Raw genomic sequence first — 20,974 nt, 5'->3', positions numbered from 1 at the left:
TTATCACTTCCTTCACAGGTGTTACCAATGAGTGGTTTCCACGAGCCCCATAACTCTGAGAGTGTACAAATGGAACAAAATGGACCCTTACGGGTCCATTTGGTTCCATTTCGTACACTCTCAGAGTTACACACCTGTAAGGGGCCATTTGGAAGCCCATGAGGGTCCCTGGACCCCAACTGTAGACCCACTGGTGTAACAGAGTGTTTCCAGTGGGCCAACATGCACAACATCAGCACCCTGACTCTGTTTGACCAGAATGGAAAAGAGCCTTCATTAGTAGTATCATTGGTAACACCTGTGAATGTCTTCATAATATGGCTGCTGTGAATAGAGCCTATTAATGATAAAGTACCACCTGCTTTAAAGGAGAATTACGGCCAACGTTATTCTCACCTTTATTATGACGTTATGATATCCTAGGACAAGTGGTACAGTACAGAAATTCCATAACTCCATAACGGATCCGCCACAGTTAAAAACCCGCGCCTATAGGTCTTGCTTTAAATCGCATATGTTAATAGCTTTTTAAAAAGTGTTTTCTGGAGAGATCTCGTGTTTACAGTGAGAGAACGTTATGCAACCTGTTGTTCTTGAATGCGCTCGCGCCGCAAGCCGAGCTTTCACGACACGTCTGGCGCCTGACCGGATATGTCGCGAAAGCTCACCTTACGGTCGCGCCTTATAGGCGCGGGTTTTTAACGTCATAATAAAGGTAAGAATAATGTTGGCCGTAATTCTCCTTAAGAGTGGTCTCCAAATGACTCTCAAAATAGATTTACATCATCACAATGATCAAAGGGCAACCCCAGCGATTTTTAACCCGAGTTCTACACTGTCCTGCTATGTACAGTAAAACATAGGTAGGTTTGATGTGTTTTAAATAGGCTGGCAGAGATGACCATGCCTTCTGATTGGTGAAATGCATTGGGAAGTATTGTGTCAGAATTTAACCTGCTCTCTTGGCAACAGAACGATATGATTCAAGTGAAGAATTGGTGGCGTCGCAGCAGGTGATGAGAGGGGCCTTATCGACAGTATTGAGATTCAGCGAGCGGACGGGCAGAGGAAGAGGTGGCAGGCATGATTGAAGAAAAATGGTGAGCAGAAAGAAAGGAATGGATTGATGGCACATTGGAAGTGGATGGCAGGTGTTAGCAAAGAGGACAGGAAATGGAACGAAAAAAGAAAAAAAAAAAAGTTATGTCAATCATCAACATGGCTGTGACATCAGCATAGAGGACAAACCAGCACCCATAGAGCCCACCACCAATGTTAGCACCAAGCTAGCAATACAAACAATTAAACAACAATCCGGAGACTAAACTAATAGAACTGATTGACACTGATGACTATAGAAGATGACGTCTTGCTGATTTCTCTACGTGTGAATATAACTAAACATTCTCCCTTGTCATTCTACTGTGGGATTTCTTATACAAATCAAAAAAGAGGAAAAATCAACAGGACAGTGTCAACCCAAGGCCACTAAAACAGCATGAGCATTGCATTTATCACATTTCTGGTTGAAGAGCTAAGCTGAAAGATACTGAGGAACCCATGTTGTGAAGGTCGAGCTACAGGGACTGGGAAGGGGGGGAGTTATGGGTCCAAGCCAAACCATCACTCAAGGTAGTGATGGATTAATGGTCCACCATCACTCAGCTGCATGCACCGCAGCACACAGTGACATCACACCTGTCTTATGCTACATAGCTTGAGGAACCATTCCATGGAGTTCAATGGACAGGTGGCGCCATCTTGAGAGGTTTTCGCTATTCCATTCAATGTGATGACGTCACGTTCTCTTTCTAGATACTAGGACACTGGTTCTCAAAGTGGGGACCTCCAGGGGTACTTGGGTAGGTCCAGGGGGTTCCTCAGCTAAATGAATGATAGTTAGGAACCAAATGGATCGTTACGGGTCTGTAACTCTGCCAGAGTATTTGGTGGCAGAGGTTCCATTTAGTTAAATACAAATTTGGAAGTGCACGGAGAAGTCATAAAAAGTGACTATAAAAAAAGTGGTATAAAAAATAAGTGAGTCAACATCGCGACACGTTGTGAACTTATCAGCTATTTTAGCTATAGAACAAATCATCACCACAACCCAAAAAAACTTTTCCTGGTAGATAACACCGGCAGCCTCACAGTGGAGCATTGACTCTTATTTCTGGAAGAACAGGACACTTATGATAATGTTATTGAATATTAGAGACATATATTATTTTGATCTAAATATACACAGGTTGACAAACAAGACATAGCTAGTGTTCTGGATACTTTATTTTATAAAGTGTAAATATCCATAGACATTCTACACTGGAAATACCGCCCTAAACACGTTTGTTTACAAACATTCTGAGTATACAGGATTTAAGTGGTTGAGCTCACAAACGGTCTAATATTGTCTGTGTTTCTCTTAAGTACCAAAGCAAGCCACCCAAGACTTCCACAGAGCCGCATCCCACCTGCCCAGGTCAGGGGAGAAGGGGGGGAGGGGATTGGGGGCGGGGCAGGGCGGGGAATCTGGCCGCTAGCAAACCCAGGGGTCTTACACACACAGCATGAGGGCCAAAAGCATGACATCGTCTGTTACTACCTCGCTTTAGGAAAGAAGTCGCTCTCTCCACAAGGCCTGGTGGGAGGGAAAAAAATGAATGGAGAAGAGAAGAAGTGAAAAGAAAGAAAGAAAAAAACTAAATGACATGGGTGAAACTTAAGGATGTTAGACGAATAGAGTAGGCAGGGGGGAATAAAAACATGAAGGAAACTGTGAAACAACAGGAACTGGGGGTTTGTTCCTGTGTTGCTGCTGGTGTGAAAGTCTCAGCACCACCAGCATAAAGCATCATCAACACAAATCATCCAAGGTTTAAGAGAAAAGAACAAATAAATACATTTTTAATCATAACATTTAACCCTGTTATTTAGTTACAAAACAAAACATAACAGCCACAGACGTACATTACTGTCGGAGCTATACAAAATAAAAACAAAATAAAAAATGTATTTGGCTTTACCAGACGTTTTATAGCAATAAGGAGTACATGAGCAATGCAATGTTACCACTAGATGGGGACGAAGTGAACCTTTTTGAGATTTTTGAGCAGAGTAATGACAGAGCTGTTGTGTACAACTAAGCCTATGGCCCAAATATAACTTCAGAAGCTTTTTTTTAATAGACTGCCTTAGCCTACTTAAAAGTCAAAAGGAGGAGCCAGGACACATAATCTGTGTTCCTAATGTTCTGGGGCCACAGCAAAAGTTAAAACTGGCATAGAACAATGTGCCACACCACCCGATATGCGATAGATATTTAATAAGCAAATATTTTGACTTAGGACACCATGCATACTTATGGTGCCAAATGTGGGGATCATGGCACATAGTTCAAAGCGATGAATTAAGTTTGGACAATCACAACTGTTTGAGTGGTACCGAAACGTTTTGGAATATTGCTCATTAGTATCTGTAGGGTTCAGATTTTGAAAATAATGTAAAGTCCCTGCCCACCACCACAGAGGTTGTGGGTTCGAATCCACCGGCTTTGTCGGGTGTCTACTACGCGAACACAATTGGCCCGTGTTCGGGGGAGGGAAGACAGGCGGGGAGGGTGATATTGGTCATTGCACGTACTCCTACGGGCTGGGGGCGGCACCTGTCAGCGGGGAGTGTTGGGCGGGAGGAGTAGGACGAAGGCCAGTGAGGGGGCTTCTCACTGACAGGTGAGTCAGTAGGATACAACAGCAGTGACAACACAGAAATGTGTGTGGGGCGGAATAAAAAGGCTCTATTCACAGCAGCCATATTATGAAGAAATGCACAGGTGTTACCAATGATACTAATGAAGGCTCTGTTCCATTCTGGTCAAACAGAGTCAGGGTGCTGATATTGTGCATGTTGGCTCACTGGAAACACTCTGTTACACCAGTGGGTCTACAGTTGGGGTCCAGGGACCCTCATGGGCTTCCAAATGACCCCTTACATGTGTGCAACTCTGAGAGTGTACAAATGGAACCAAATGGACCCGTAAGGGTCCATTTGGTTCCATTTGTGCACTCTCAGAGTTATGGGGGTCCTGGAAACCACTGTGCTACACTAAATGGAACAGAGCCTTCATTAGTATCATTGGTAACACCTGTGAAGGAAGTGATAATATGGCTGCTGTGCATAGAGCCTATTGGCACTATGACTAAATTGGGGATAAAAAATAATTAGCAACTAAATTGAAAATATATAAATAAAGAAAATATGCACCAAGTTGATACTGTGTAGGCAGGTTAAAATTCCTACACATGGTGATGCCTATACCAGCGTTCTCTGAATAGATTACTAGTATTGGTAAAACAGCAATTGACTTAATAGCACGTCTCAGTGTCTTTCTCTTCAGTTGTTAACCTTTTATTTCAAAGACAAACTACAATTGTGAGCCACGGCAATCACCACCTCCCCTCATATTAAGTTTAAACACATACACACAGCTCTTACCTGATTTCTTCTTTCCAATCGGTTCCCTGGGAAAGAAAGAAAATGACCACATTTAAATTCATTCTGCAGAGCTGAAGAAAATGTTCCATCCTGACCTAAAAAAACCCTCTCTTTTGAGGATCTTCAGTGACTTAATTATGAGCATTTACTTATAGGCAGTGGTGGAAAAAGTACTCAAATGTTTTACTTAAGTAAAAGCATCAATACTGCAATATAGAAGTACTCTGTTACAAGTAAAAGTCCGGAATTAAAAATTTACTTGAGTAAAAGTACAAAAGTATTGGTATCAAAATGTACTTAAAGTAAACGTACAAAAATGTTTGAAAATAGCCTAGGTATAAAATGGGACTAAAGTGGTTAATATATGTTTCATAATATCATAATTTATATGAAAGTAACTAAAGTTTTTAAATAATTGTAGTGGAGTAAAAGTACACTATTTGCCTCTGAGATGTAGTGGAGTAGAAGTAAAAGTATTGGAAATTGGAAATACTCAAGTAAAGTACAAATACCTCAAAATTGTACTTAAGTACAGTACTTGAGTAAATGTACTTAGTTACTTTACACCACTGATCATAGGTGAATAAGTGGTATATATTTCCGCCGCAGTGTTTTACAAACATGTTTACATGCGTACTTTTAACACGTTAGGGCACTCACTGTCAAATATCAATAATGGCGCGACTCCTGTACAGTAAAATCCTCTGAAGAGTGCATAAATGTACACTGGTATTTCACTGTGTGGTTATTCTATAGCCAGGCACTTAAGATAATGGTAGGTAATGTGTAAGATCTATTACAATGAATGATACAATGCAAATGAGTTATGGCCTGATCATTTTCTTTCTCTCTCTGTCTTCCCTTTCTCTCTCACACACACACACACACACACACACACACACACACACACACACACACACACACACACACACACACACACACACACACACACACACACACACACACACACACACACACACACACACACACACACACGATAGATAACTGCTCTCTGAAAATTGAGTCTGCTGTTAAATGGGTGATCCAGCATCTGCCGTGTCTGGTTTGGACATTAGCAAGACAAATGCTCCATCAGCTCCAAGCAGCAGCCAGGAGCTGATTCCATGTCCAGATGCATAAAGAAGCAATGACGGCTAGCATAAGGCATTTCGCTCTTTCAATCACAACAGTACACATGCATACAGTATTCATCATCTCAGTCTCTCTCTCTCTGCCTATCTTTCTCTGTAACTCTATCCCTTTTCCACATCTTACACATTCCTTCCCTACCGTAAGCACTTAAACCGCAGCATCCGTATTTAGCTTTAGCAGAAAATAGCAGATCGACAAGCTCACAACGTGTCGCGACACGTTGTGAGCTTGTCAATCGGCTATTTTCAGCGAAAGCTTTCCCCACAATAACAGAAAAAACTGAAAAGACACTACCATAGACTCCACTCGACCATATGTGGTTTGAAAGGCCCTTAATACACACCGGGGGTATGGCGAATAAACAATCAGAATATTTCACAGCAGACTATTCGGTAACACTTTACTTAAAGGTTGGGTCTATAATGCATTGTGATCGTGTTTATAAGGTATTATAACACACATTATAAAGGCTTATAATTATGCATAACAACGTTTATAACGTATTATAAGTGCTGCTCATAATGCATTATTATGCTCAATGGAACAGCACATTATAACTTCGCCTGGTAAACCCCTCCCTCCGGAAAACTAATTTCCATTCGTTTTCAGAAGTGAGTCTGGCCTACAGGCCTGTCTGGGACGTTTCTCCGGAGTTCATAACATGAACTCTCCTATCAGCGTCCTCGCTCAATGTTCTGTGATTGACAACGAAGGTTGGCCAATCAGGTGGCGAGTTCGAGTGAAACCGAATAGAACCGAGTCCAGCCTGAGTGCACCCGACCAAAAACTGAGCGGCAGCCATCTTGTCTCTCCGCTATTTTTTGTTTCGGTTTTAAAAACTTAAAACGCTCTCAAACTTCTTTATAGAGGCACAGAATTTACTTTTCAGATATCGTTTGGATAGAATTTAGTTGTTTAACTTAATATATGTGGTCAATTAATCATGACAGAGCCTATTTAAAAATAAAAATTCAGAGAACCGGCAGGGGCGAGCAGTGGCACGTACATGTATGCATCCGAATAAAGCAACCTATTTCCAGCATAGCCCCTTCAAAAGTCCCCTTGGGTCATACTTGGCTGGGGATGGGGAAAATGAGCTGCTGATTGGCTGAAGGGGAACCAACTGCTGATTGGCTGAAGGGGTTGTCAGTCAACTGTACTAATCCAGCCCAGCTCCCAAATTGCCCATGCAGGCAGACGCGTCGCTAGGTCTCTACTAGGTCGGGGGCTTAGCCCCGCAGGCAACGGGCACATGCACGCGCGCGCAGCGCGCGTGCATGTGCCCCTCCTCCCGCGCGCGCGCGCAATTTTTTTCGCGTATTTAGCGGATTAGGGTGCTTTTTTCCCCGTTTTTTGTTACTTTATTTCGGTTTTAGGGTTAGGGGTAGGGTTAGGTTAGGGTGATAGATATATAATTAAAAAAAAAAAATAATAATAATATTTTTTTAATTTTAATTTTTTTTTAATTGGTGGCTTTGGACAAAACATTGGTGGCTATAGCCACCGAAGCCCACCCCTAACGACGCCACTGCATGCAGGCCTGTAGACCAGACTCCTTCCTGAAATCAAATGCAAATGAGATTTCCAGAGGGAGGGGGGTTTACCAGGCTTATTATAACTACCATACCGTAGTTATTTATAAAGTGTCTTTGTTATAAGTTGTTATGCATACTTATAAACATTTATAACAAGTGTTATGAAGCCTTATAAGTGCATTATATGCATTATAGACCCGACCTTTAAGTAAAGTGTTACCTGGTAGTTATAATGTGCTGTTCCACTGAGTTTATAATGCATTATGACCAGCACTTATAAATTATATTATTATAAGTTATAATACTTCATAAACCTTGTTATAAGTTGTCATGCATAATTATAAACAGTGTTATAATGCCTTATAAGTGCATTATTTTGGCCGAAAAACCACGGCCCCCTCGCGTATTAGGAGGGCAGGGTGAGTCACCCGAACCAAGGATGGGTGTTTTTGATGAATCTAACATGTTAAAAATGGATAAGGATAAGGATAAGGATAATTCCTTTTAACAGGTCGTTCATGAAAGTCCTTGCGGTCTTGTTTCCAATGAGAACCTGTGAGCAATTTGGGGTTAAGAGTCTTGCTCAGGGACAAATTTCATTTCATCGACACATATGCTGGCCTGGCCGGGAATCGAACCTGCGGCAACTAGGGCCTCTGGCTCCTTAGGCGGACTCACTAACCACTCAGCTATGGCCGCTATGGCCGGAGTTTGAAGTTATAATGGGTTTGTATAGGAAGGGGGCGTGTCTGATAAAATGAATATCAAATATCTAAATACTGAATAAAGCAACTTAAAAACGGTCTGGGGGGCTCACAAAAGCCTGAGTAGATGATAAAATTACCAAAAGTTTTTTTTAAAGTGAAATATCCCTTTAAGCCCTACAGTTCACCCCCTTGCACTCATCTGAATCGCCATATGCTGGGCAAAGCAGTAAACGCAAGCGTTTCAGTGCTGATTTGACCATGTTACATAGTCAAGTGCAACAGAGCCATATGAATATCTTTTTGCGCATTAAACATTTATAAATCCATTAAGACAAGTACATATGACGGCAGATGCTTTATTCTACTTGTACACAATACATCAGATTGTGTGTGTATTGTAGTATTCTAGCAATGCTACTGTAGCCAGCATGAGATAATCAACGACTCACATACCACTATAGAGCACCAAAGTCTGACGTCACTGCCACTAGAGGGCGCTGTTCCACTGGTTTGTGGCTTTATTTTTTGTGTTGAAATCCCCATTGGGGGATCATGTCATATAAGAACTGTGTTCCAAACATAAGCACACCACCCTGGCGTTTCTGTCAGGGGGATGGCTCTGCATTAGGGATGTCCGATATTATCGGCCTCCCGATATTATCGGCCGATATTAGCATAAAAATTGATATCGGGAAAATATCGGTATCGGTTTTTGAAAACAAAAAAAAAAAAATTTTTTTTTTGCTTTATAAATAAGTTACAGGAGTTCTTACTGTATATGGTGTGTGTGATATGAAATTTGAGCTTACCCTAATCACAATAATCCCCGCATATATCGGTATCGGTTGATATCGGTATCGGTAATTAAGAGTTGGACAATATCGGTATATCGGTTATCGGTAAAAAAGCCAATATCGGACAACCCTACTCTGCATCATTTATGATTAAATGATTAATTAAAAGTCTTAAGAACTACTACTTCTGGGTCTGAAATCACTGTCCCTACAGCAGCCGCGTTCATGGGAAATGTAGTCTTTGGGTTGTTTGACTCGTTTCTAGTGTTTATATTGTGTTACTCATTGGGTAAATGTGTACATTTACCCCTTCAGTCGATGCTTCATATCCATATGAGTAAAATCGCTGGGGTGGTATTTATTTTTGGAACACAGTTCTTATATGAGGCGATCTAAGATTCCCCAATGAGGATATCAACACAAAAAGTAAAGCCACGAACCAGCGGAACAGCGCCCTCTACTGGCAGTGACGTCAGGACTTCGGTGCTCTATGGAGGTGGAAACTAGAGAACGCACTTCCAAAGTGTGTACATTGTGTAGGTCACAAGAGCATGGTTTTCATACTGTAAATATGACATTTTGCCAAAATCTTGCATTTAATCCATGTCCTTTGTTTTGTTTACTTATGAAGTCAAGATGGCTTCAAGCAATAATGATAGAGAAAGACAATTCAAAATATTACAGACTCCATTATACACCTCTACAAGTGTTTTGGAACGAGGTGAAGAATGAGCTGAATACCTTGATTGGATATAATTTGGACTTGTGACCTCTCCAGTGTGTACTGCCAGCTAAGGTGTCCAGTGCAAGGAACAGTCACAACGTTAAATTGATCTGAATACTCTTATATAGCAAGAAATACCATAAGGAGGTAATGAGCGTGGTACCTCTGGAAAAACGGACTTATGTCCTCCGTGACAACATGGAAGGGTTCACAAGGGTATTAGGCAGCTAGTCTTGTCCAATGTACCTTATTGAACAGTATATGTACAAAAGGAAAAAAGACGTAGAATATGCAATCATGTCAAACCGGTGGTGTACTTGTTTGACAAATTTATTTTACTTTATATTAAATAAATTGTTGTTGTTGTTGTTGTTGTCTAACATAATGTCTGTGTATTGTGGTGCCTGCTATATTCTTTGTGTTTGTTATGATTAAGGTAGTCAAGCTGCCAAGAAAATGGGTGGTTGTACACAAATTGTATATTACAACAAATGTGAACTGTCAGAATCTTAATAAAAAAACATTGAAAAAGAAAAGATGGCTTCAAAAGAAATCAATGTCCTCAAAAACTGGCCGGATTTCAAATGAATCAAGAGCCACTTTTATTTACACTATTGGAAACTTGTAATGTGATTAGTGAACACAGGTTTTACTAATCAATTCAATGGATTAGTAAAAAGTCTATGTGAAGGATGTGGATAAACTAACTTAAAATTAGGTGAAACTAACTTGAGGGGTCTTCGTCTTAGCAATCACATCATCTCGTTCTCGTGACATCGGCCAAACTCTGTTTTCCGCAAGAAGCTACGCTACAACCTTTATGGGCCCTCATCTCCTGCCTCATTTCCTCTATGTCTCTCATTTCCTTCGCAAGACTTTCTCTTCCTCTCACTCCCTCGCAATTAGTCGCCCCTGTTCATTTTGCCTTGGCAGCCGTTCACTTAATTTTCCCACGTCGACATGAATGCTCTCCATCACACAACGCATTGTTCCATTGGCAGAGTCTCAAAACGGCGTAGGCCACCCATAAATCTTTATTCATAAGTGCACCCATTAACGCGCTATAAATAGAAGCCCTGACTTGGCCAGTGGTCGCCCCACCAGTGAGCTGGACTATCAAAGGGAAGCAGTGTGTGTGTGCGTGCGTGTGTCTCCATAGGTGTGTCTGTGTAAATGTTTTACAACTTAGTGAGGACCATGCATGAATGTAGTTAATTGCTAGTCCTCATAAGTATGGTGAATATGAGAGAGAGAGAGAGAGAGACCAAAGCAAGTTAGTGACATTGAGCTCTCCTCTCCTCTCCTCTCCTCTCCTCTCCTCTCCTCCCCTCTCCCAGGGAGACAGGCAGAGATGCCGGCTGCCCCTCTCTGGGGCAGTAGATATACAGCCCATGATAAATCTTGTGTGTCTGAGGACCGGCCCTCGCTGTCAGTCAGCCAACCAACGGGCCCCCCTGCTGTCAGTCAGCCAACCAACCAACAGGCCGCATTAGCAAGAGTAGCCGTAATCCAATTTCAATAAAGACAAACCAAGGTCTTCTGTGTATTCATCTCATCTGCCTCCAGTAAGCGCTCTCTCTCTCCCTCTCCTTGGAGCGGCTCAAGGCTCAGTATGGGAGCTAATGAGGTATGTGCCCTTGGCAGGGATCTCTCAGGGACGAGGGAAGGCTGCATGTGTGCGTGTGCCTTTACAGATACCTGTCTAGCTTCTTATGGCCTCGAACCTCAAACTTGCTCACAGCCACAGACTGGGGAGGAATGAGAGGAACACCTCGTCGTTACCTTTGTCCAAAACGGTTACTTTTCAGGACATGGAAATAATAACATAACCTGTGTTCCAATGAATCCAGTGTAGTTATTCATTAGTCCTTAACTCTTCTTAACACTTATCATTGGTTAAAAAAAAAACGAACAGGCAGACTTTTCAATCTTGCTTCCCTATTTTGATCATGACATGTCATCTAAAAATATGGGAGATCTTCAAGCCCACAACGTGTCAATGATGTGACGTGTTGTGAGCTTGTAGAGTGGCTACTTTGGCTGACACTGTCATTCAACGAAGTGTAAATCAGGGCATTAATTTATGGGAAAAAAACATACAAAACCATAAGTATGGGGATACAAGGTTTCTGCCCGACAACGACTACCATACATACTAATTCCTAAGGAATTCCTCTAACTGCAACTGCTGTTGACTTGGCTATGGTGAATTTGGTATCAGTTGTAAGTTAGTGCCATAAAAACCTCTCCACAAATCACACCGTTGTGGAATTGTGTGTTTGGCCGGCTAACTGTAACTGTAGAGCCACCAGCTGCCAAGCAGGAAGGAAACAAGTTGTTTCTCCTTTACTTTAAAGGGACACACAGTGAATGGTGGACTGTCAGCCATGTTAAATGGAGACACTATGAGATGTTAACGCTGTTGTTAACAAGGGCAGCACAATATATTGCAGTTATATTGTCAGACTTGCTATATTGACCGATATATCCATGCTGCATAATTTCTTCTTTTTCGTTTTACCACTTTCAACCTGGTGTCCTTTGGTCATAATTGTTATAGACGGATATTTTCAAACGTTTTTTTTATTTGAAATAAAAATAGCAGAGCGGCTATTTTCACTGTGCAACATTATCATACGACAAATTATAAACAGGGCTTTCGGTGGCAAAAGAAAGGAAAACGTCCATTTCCTAATTTAATTTCAGTTGTGACAACTCATGTATTGACATTCATTCATGATTTTGATATGACAACAGGCTTGATTTGTGTAAACTAGCTTTATGACTCTTTGCTGAATGTGTGTGCATAGACGTTTGTTAGGAGTAATATAATCCTAACAATGGGTTGATGACACACAGAGGGGCTCCATCAGGAGAGCAACCTGATGACTGGGGTTGAGTACATCATATAAACATTGACATTCGGGTGGGTGACTGATGACTGGTCTTCTTGTAAATGCACACTATTGAGTGTAGAGACCAGGCCTGGAATTTCGTCAGGGCAGGAAGGCCATCAAATAAAACAAGAGTTTAGTCAATTGAAATAATTGATTGAATTTAAGGGTTAAGGAAGATTTTTAATTATATATGTAGACTATCTGCAGTGAAATAAATACATTATGGTATTTACAATCTGATCCATGCTCAGCCTGCACCATTTAAAGTCACTGGATTGGTTTAAATATGAGAACTCAGGGGAGTTAATCATTAAGAATCTCAGCAAAAGACACTGGTGTCTACATATTGACAAGAAATAGACACTGGTGTCTACATGACAAGAAAGAGACACTGGTGTCTAAAAATAAGCAAACACATGAATAAAACTAAACACAAATACCTTTTTTGATAGATACAAATATAAACAACAAACTACATTTCTTCACACTGCTTGTTGAGCCTCTATTCTTTTAATGTTTGGAAACATTTTGAAATGTTTTGCCTATGATGACATGCCCAAAATAGGGATGCAATGTAAAAAGAAAAGAAAAAAGGCTGATATCTGGTCTGGCTTTAGTTTCCTAACTGACCTTGTATTGCTCATTCACTTTAAGAAACTTGACACATCAATACTGCTTAAAGGGAAATGACACACTCGGCCGATTTTGTGGTTTGTTTTCTTGTACAGGTTAAAAATGACTTAAGGGTAAACACATGGCCTTTAGTACAGCGTGAGGTAAGCAATGCAGCTGCAGCTAATAAAATGAATTGACTACTGTCAATGCTTACACATTGGCACACCTAAATCTAACACACCCATTATGTAATGTATTAGCTGCAGCTGTGTTGCTTACAGTTGCTTAAAGCACACCATGAATTAAAGTATGAGGTGCATATCGTTGCTGTCGGGCAGAAACCAGCTAACTCTATTTTGATGCTTTTGCATTTTTTCCCCATAAATCAGTGCTATTGAACACCCTTTACGTCTGTGTGTTGGTAAAAACAAATATTGAACGAACGAAAAGTATTAAAAAGCGCTTCCAAAGGGGGGTGGAGACTCCAGGCTCCACCCCCTTTTGACCTCCAACCTCATTGTGAGCTTAGAGGTCCATTCAGCTGTTCTTATCAATGATGAACAAAACCTCCTAACTTTTTTTTTCATTTCCTGACAAATTAGCAGGAGTTAGCTGGTTTCTGACCAACAGCAGAGATATATAATATAATGGCATGCCCAAAATATGTATGCACGCACAAATGCACACACACACACACACACACACACACACACACACACACACACACACACACACACACACACACACACACACACACACACACACACACACACACACACACACACACACACACACACACACACACACACACACACACACCTTCATATCCTTAAGTATTGTTCATCATTTGCCACTTCTAATAATATTAAAATTATATGATTTTCCACTTTAGCCTAACCCTAGGTAAAAATAGCCAATGTACACGGCTGTAGAATACTATTTCTACTATTTCTGAAATCATCATTTAATAATGACATTCCCCAAAAAAGGGATGTCAGGGTTAATGTGGTTAGAATGCCCTCGCTCAAGGGCTCACCAATTAACAAAGTTGACGGGAGATATGTGTGCCTTTTAAAGCTCAATCTTCAAAACTCAAGCCCCCGGCCTCCCCCTGACCTTACGTGCACTCATGGGCGTATACGTCACAGAGCGCAATGTAACTCAATTTCCTGTCAAGTGACCTGACCTCTCGGAGAATGGGAAGCCACACATCATCAGCGTGCGATGACAGACTGGTTAAGGTCAACACACTTTACTGTGACAGACCCTGGTGTTGGAAAACATCTCAGGGGTCAGAGTGAAAAGAAGTTATGAGCAATGAAAGCAGCCACGCGTAACCTCCGCTGCCCTGAAGGTGACGCTAACCTTAAAAAACAACACATTCATACATATGTCTGCCTGCGTGTGCAGTCATGTGCCCGTGCGCCTCTATATTGTGTACGTTGGCAGGCCGCTTGGTCATGGCCACTTTTATGACTCCGTCTTGACACGTTGTAACTGTCAGCGCCGGATAGAAACTATAATGTGTTGCGTGAGATTTTACAACAGAATAGCGGCCAGGCAGGTGCTGTGTACTTAGGGCTGTCACGATCATTACATTCTAGTTGACGATTAACCCATTAAGACCTGAGGCGATTCTTAAAAATGTTTTCTAAATCTAATAGTTTTTTGAAAATTTTGAATTATTTTTTTCAAGATTTTCAAAAATAGCAGATCTACAAGCTCATAGCGCGGCACTCGGTGCCGCGCTATGAGCTTGTAGATCTGCTATTTTTGGATAGCCAAAGAAATCTAAAGTGACACAGATTTCAGGTCGTTCCAGGTCTTAATGGGTTAAGATATGTGATTAATGATTTAATTGTGTTTTTATTGCCATTGAACATTGGTAATATAAATACAAATTACATTTATGTTTGTCTTCATGGCCCAAAATGATGTACTAGCCAAAACTAGCCAAAAATGTTCAGCCGATCTACAAGCTCGCAACGTGTTGCATCGTGACACATTGCGAGCTTGTAGATCTGCTATTTTCGCTATTCTCTGAGCAAGTGTTTTTTTTAAATGACACCAGGTTGAAAGTGGTTGAAAGAGCATGCACAGCGGAAATAATAACGATGGAAATATGACATTCCTGTTTCATTTCATCCAGCTGTTTTTATACAGACGAACGCTAACGGTGCTAACGATAATGCAAAAAAAAATGATTGCGATTAGCTGAAATATTATGATCTGGCGATTATGTCACAACCGCGACAGGCCTACACGTGCCCCCGGGAGAGGCCATTGTGCAGCCTCAGCAGAAAGGAGGCTTGAACAGCGAAACGGAATGGCTGCCGCTACATGTTATAACTGCACACTCAGGCATCTAACAACTCGTTAAATGCCCTTTTCTCTAAGCAGGCGTTCCCTGGGGGAAGTACGGAGAGGGAGTGACATCATAGCCATTAGAGGGTGTAATGATCGTGGCAGTGATTGCTGATGGGCCTCTGCTAACTTGCTGCTGGAATGTGACACAGCATGACATCAGGGTCCAGCGTCTCCTTGTGAAGCATGGGTTTGGTTGGTGGCGTTAGCAGTAAGCCTGAGGATTGTGATTGAATTGACTGAAAGCTCAACTTCTGTACCTTAGTTCTGTACTTAATCCTTTATAAGACCGGGAATGCATCTGTGTCATTTTAGATTTCTTTGGCTATTTTAGAAAAATCTTGAAAATGTGTGCAAATCTTTGAATACATATATTTTTAAAGCAAACATCTGTAACTCAAATCTTTGCTTCTGGGGGTCCCTGGAACAAAAAAAAAATGAGATGGGGGTCCGCGGCCAATACATATCTAAAAAATGTTTTCTAAATCCTAACAGTATATGTTGTTCCAGGGACCCTCAGAAGCACAGATCGGAGTTAAAAATGTTCGCTTTAAAATATATTTATATATTCAAAGATTTGCACCAATTTGCACGATTTTTCAAAAAATAGCAGATCTACAAGTTCATAGCGCGGCACTTGGTGCCGCGCTATGAGCTTGTAGATCTGCTGTTTTTAAATAGCCAAAGCAATCTCAAAATGACACAGATGCGTTCCCGGTCTTAAAGGATTAAGTTCAGTTTTCAGGTACACCTACTTTACTTGAGAGATGGCAATACTTTTTGGACTTTTACTCAAGTCCATTTTTTGAACACAGGCCTTTTAGTTGTGTGTCTCTCTTCCACCACTGGTTGTGGGGGTATAATTTAGCTCCGGAGGGATAGTGTGTGTGTGTGTGTGTGTGTGTGTGTGTGTGTGTGTGTGTGTGTGTGTGTGTGTGTGTGTGTGTGTGTGTGTGTGTGTGTGTGTGTGTGTGTGTGTGTGTGCTGCTGCTGCAGAGACGTTTGTATTGTATACTCACTCCTTGGGTGGGTTGAGGTCTTCAGGTCTGGTCTCAAAGAACACTCTGACCTCCTCACACTGTGAGATGTAGACTGGCAGCTGAATGAGGGCCTGCGGGCACACAGGAGCACATAGAATAAATACACACACGCTGACAAGACACACTAACAAATGCAACAAGACCAATATGGTTGGGAGAAGGGGTTTCACGACTGCCGACTTTGTGCTTAGCTGCCTCGTTTTTCACGATAGTTGTCAAATAGTTGACACGTTGCCTTTCACCTTTCCGACTTTTTAATTTCAAGGACCCCCATAACTCTGAGAGTGCATTCTCAGAGTTACAGACCTGTAAGGGTCCATTTAGAACCCCTTCAAGGAACCCCCGAGGGTCCCTGGACCCCACTTTCAGATCCAATGCCGTAGTGTTACTATGATAATAATCTCTCAAGGACAGAACGCTGGGGGGGCGCTGTTTTTCCTTTTTATTTGACCATGGGTTCCGAGATCGCTATAATAATAGCCTCGATCTCCAGGCTTCTATTGTTTTGTTTTGCTAAAAAAATAAAAGCCTGGACCAGCACGTCGGTGTACCCGGTATAGGAAGTGTTTCATTTCCCCAACCAACCAGAGTGCAGTGGGCGTCGCTCGTAATGTTGTGTTGACGGGGCGGGGGCTGACGGACAGATCGGTGAACCAATGGGATCAGGCGCATTCTCTCCACGCTGATTTTAAACCCGCCCCTCTATACACGAAAGCAGGAGCGCTAGTGCAGCCTACTATAATAAGGACACAGTGAGAGTTCTGAGTAACAATGACGATTGTATTTCCAAAGCAGGAAGCATTCTGATGCAGCAAGACAGGACCACAGTTTATAAACTTAAAAAGAAAATGCATAGTCATTTTGGTTACTCTAAACACAAGATAAACAAAAATAAGCAGTTGTCATCGAGAGATGTATGTTCTGTTTGTAATAATGTATGTATTTTAAAAGGGGGGGAAATGTACACGGTGACTGTAATCTAATACTTATCTTGTGACAGTGGTTCTCAAAGTGGGGTCCAGGGACCCTCAGGGTTCCTTTACAGGTCTGTAACTCTGAGAGTGTACACATGTGTACACTCTCAGAGTTACGGGGGTCCTTGACATTAAAACGTTTGAGAACCACTGCTGTAGCACATCATTAGAAAAAAGGAACAGTGTCGAATTGTATAAGTTATAGTAGTCTAGTATTGAGTATCATCAAAGCACACAATAGACCTATTCACAGTATTCAGCGACATCTGATGTCCTCGTTATTCTAGATTTTGTTTTAAGAAAAGATGTAGTCTTTTAAACCTGCTCCAATTGACTTTTAATGATTTTATCAACATTTCGATCCCCTAAGGATCTTTGCGTGTGCGTGTGTTTCTATTCTAGGTATTGTTGTTGTTTGTATGGAAGACAACGGCTCACACATCAGCATGTGATGTGAATGGTTCACAAGTAAACAGCCCACACTGGCAACAAGTCAAGCTAATAAGATCACCAAGCCCTTAGAAAAAAACACTCAATTCATTCATCATCTGGCACTCGGCTCCTTTACGATTCAAGCTCAGTTCATCGGTCCCCTTCCCTCCCTCCCTCCCTCCCTCCTTCCCTCTCTCCCTCCTTCCCTCTTCCTCCCTCATCTCATCTCATTGCTCTCTCTCTGGGGGTCTGTCGATCATCACAAGGGAGCGGGGGATACGAGCTCGGAAGATGAAAGACAAAAAAAAAAACACACCACCATGCTCAGTTCTCTCTTTAGTGGTCTGAAAGTCGGTGTGTGCAAAGGGCAGTCGAGAGGCAGATAATCATCTCTGCAAACTGACGGCTCCAACGAGGCGAGACGGAATGACTGACGCCGGGCCCGGTCCGTTTTGTTTGGACCACACGGCGATTATCACTCCGAGGAGCAAGGGGACTAGGGAGCGAGGGAGCACCCTCCCTCCCTTTTCAGGCTGCCAGCAGGCGTAGCACGGCGCTATCCATCAAGGCCCCGCTACCTCCAACCTTATGTCTCTGACTTTAACCCTTTCAATCCGGGGTACGCATCCGTGTCATTTTAAGATGTCTTTGGGCTATTAAAAAATAGCAGATATACAAGTTCATAGCGCGGCACCGAGTGCCGCGCTATGAACTTGTAGATCTGCTATTTTTGAAAAATCGCGAACATTTGTGCAAATCTTTGAATCTATATATATTTTTAAGCGAATTCCTTTAACTCAAATCTTTGCTTCTGGGGGGGCTCCCTGGAACAGAATCTTTTAAGATGGGGGTCCGCGGCCAAATACATATCATACATATCACTGTTAGGATTTAGAAGACGTTTGTGGAATCGCCAGAAGCAAAGATTTGAGTTACAAATGTATACATATTCAAAGATTTGCACACATTTTCAATTTTTTTTCAAAAAATAGCAGATCTACAAGCTCATAGCGCGGCACTCGGTGCCACGCTATGAGCTTGCAGATCTGCTATTTTTGAATAGCCCAAAGAAATCCTAAAATGACACAGATGCGTTCCCGGTCTAAATGGGTTAATAATCCTAAGTGCTTCAATACTGTCCTCGGAGAGAAAGGGAGTCTCCCTCCTCCCTTCTCTCTCTCTCTCTCTCTCTCTCTCTCTCTCTCCTTCTCTGTCCTTCCTCCGCTCTCTCCTTCTTTCCATCACAAGCTGAACAGATATCAGATATGACATCAGGGCTCGACAGCTCGGGAGCCATCATCGTTGCTCTCGTCTCCATACTGGGAACCGCCGTGGCTCCGTGCCAACAGAGCAGTGGGCCCGCTGCCACGTCCAGAGCCCCGCCGTTCTCCTCCCGTCGAAAGACAAGGTCAAGGAGAGTGACGTGCGTGCTGCGTACCCCTCCCATTATGTGTTTTGTTGATCTGTGTATGCGCGTACGATCTCCTCCAGCGATCAATTCCCATGATTGAAACTGCACTTTTAAGAACCTCCACGTTTTCCAGGTAAATTCCACACAGCTACAGTATATTGCTCTCGTCCCTAGGTAATTATAAAATGTTTAAACTGGTGACCTTAACCGGAGACCCCCCCCACACACACACACACACACACACACACACCCCCCAACCCCATCTGACGCTGACATGATTCGGTTCAGTGGTGGAAAAAGTAATCACATTTTCTTTTTCTACTTAAGTAAAAGTATTAATACTGCAATGTAGAAATACTACATTGGCCCGTGTAAAGTAAAAGGCCCGTGTTCAAAATGTTACTTGAGTAAAGGTACAAAAGTATTGGCTTCAAAATATACTTAAAGTAAAAGTACTAAGATGTTTGAAAATAGCAGATCTACAAGTGTGAGCTTGTAGATCGTCTATTTTCAAATAGCCTATGTATAAAATAGGGCTAAAGTGGTTAATGTATGTTTCATAATATCATTTTGAAGCGGACTAAGAAAGGGGAGGAGCCAAACCGAGTTGCTGTTTCTACACAAAAAAAGGAGGCCAAAACAAATGGGTTGCTAGACCAGTGGTTCTCAAAGTGGGGTCCAGGGACCCTCAGGGGTCTTTGCGGGGGTTCCAGGTGCTCTCCAACAAAATGAGAAAAAAAACACCATATTTTATACTTAAGCTATTCGAAAATAGCCGATGTACAAACTCATAATGTGACGCATTGTAAGCTTGTAGATCGCTAAAATCTGATTGTTTTTGAAACATTTTGGAATACTAAACAAATCTTCTCTTATGGGGGTCACCTGGCATGAAATATTGTCTGATGGGGGTCCGCGGCCAATTACATATCAAGTTGGTGGGTCCTTCACGTGAAAATGTAAGAAAAATCACTGCGCTAGACGTATCGGTGGGCAGAGATCCCTGATGGCTCGGCTACATGAGACTAGAGTGGTCCCAGCCATGAATTCAGCAGTCAGCTTGTGACCTGTTCACTCATTAGAATTCTCCCCAGGGACGAGACAAGAGACCTCCTCCAGGGCCCATTACAGCAAATGGACTTTATGGGTGTTCTTTACTGCACACAGCATTAAGGTAATTGGCGTGTGTGTGTGTGTGTGTGTGTGTGTGTGTGTGTGTGTGTGTGTGTGTGTGTGTGTGTGTGTGTGTGTGTGTGTGTGTGTGTGTGTGTGTGTGTGCGTTTCAGACAGAGGACAAATATGTCAGGAACAGAATAGAACTGTTTGTACATTCCCATAAGCATAAGGCACAGGGGGACCAAGCCCAAACGTGACTGTACTGTATTTGCCCGCAACAACACAGTGCGTCTTCCAAAACCAACCTCTTTCCAAACAAAAAACGGGCGTTATTTTGTTTTGTGGCTAGACAATATTGCCAAATGAGAAGATTTGAGATTTGTCCCCCCCCCCCATGTCTGATGACTCAACATATCGACCTTTCCCTGACTAACCTAGAGAGAGAGAGAGAGAGAGAGAGAGAGAGAGAGAGAGAGAGAGAGAGAGGGTGTGTGTACGCATAAACTCTCTTAGAAATGGAGAACTTATCTTGAACTAATTTGCAACTCAAGTCTGTTGTGGTTTAGATTGCAGATATTTGTCCTTATCTATCTGTGGAGTCCATGTATGGGCTCAGCATCTAGCAACAAACAACACGTTGACAGTATGATGCTGTGGGCATCAGACCTGTGTCCCTTCAGTAACAGGACAGGATTGGAATGAAAACTGAAAACATATATTTG

The 20,974-nt window shown here is 42.1% G+C and overlaps 1 protein-coding gene across 2 annotated transcripts in view; it reads right to left on the bottom strand.

Moving 5' to 3' along the window:
* Positions 1-20,974, bottom strand: part of sh3pxd2b (SH3 and PX domains 2B) — an 82,020-nt gene that overhangs the window by 17,892 nt on the left and 43,154 nt on the right. Inside the window, exons 5-7 of one of the 2 annotated variants that reach the window (XM_084075148.1) lie at positions 16,299-16,390; positions 4,492-4,517; positions 2,603-2,638 (exon numbers count right to left, since the gene is read on the bottom strand). In XM_084075148.1, the coding sequence (XP_083931274.1) occupies positions 2,603-2,638; positions 4,492-4,517; positions 16,299-16,390 (154 nt within the window). The remainder of the gene's footprint in view (positions 1-2,602; positions 2,639-4,491; positions 4,518-16,298; positions 16,391-20,974) is intronic. The other variant, XM_084075149.1, reaches the window with a different exon arrangement.

The sequence above is a fragment of the Gymnoscopelus microlampas genome (assembly GCF_963454915.1).
Source record: "Gymnoscopelus microlampas genome assembly, chromosome: 12".
Classification (NCBI taxonomy): domain Eukaryota; kingdom Metazoa; phylum Chordata; class Actinopteri; order Myctophiformes; family Myctophidae; genus Gymnoscopelus; species Gymnoscopelus microlampas.
This window is presented reverse-complemented; position numbering and strand designations above follow the sequence as displayed.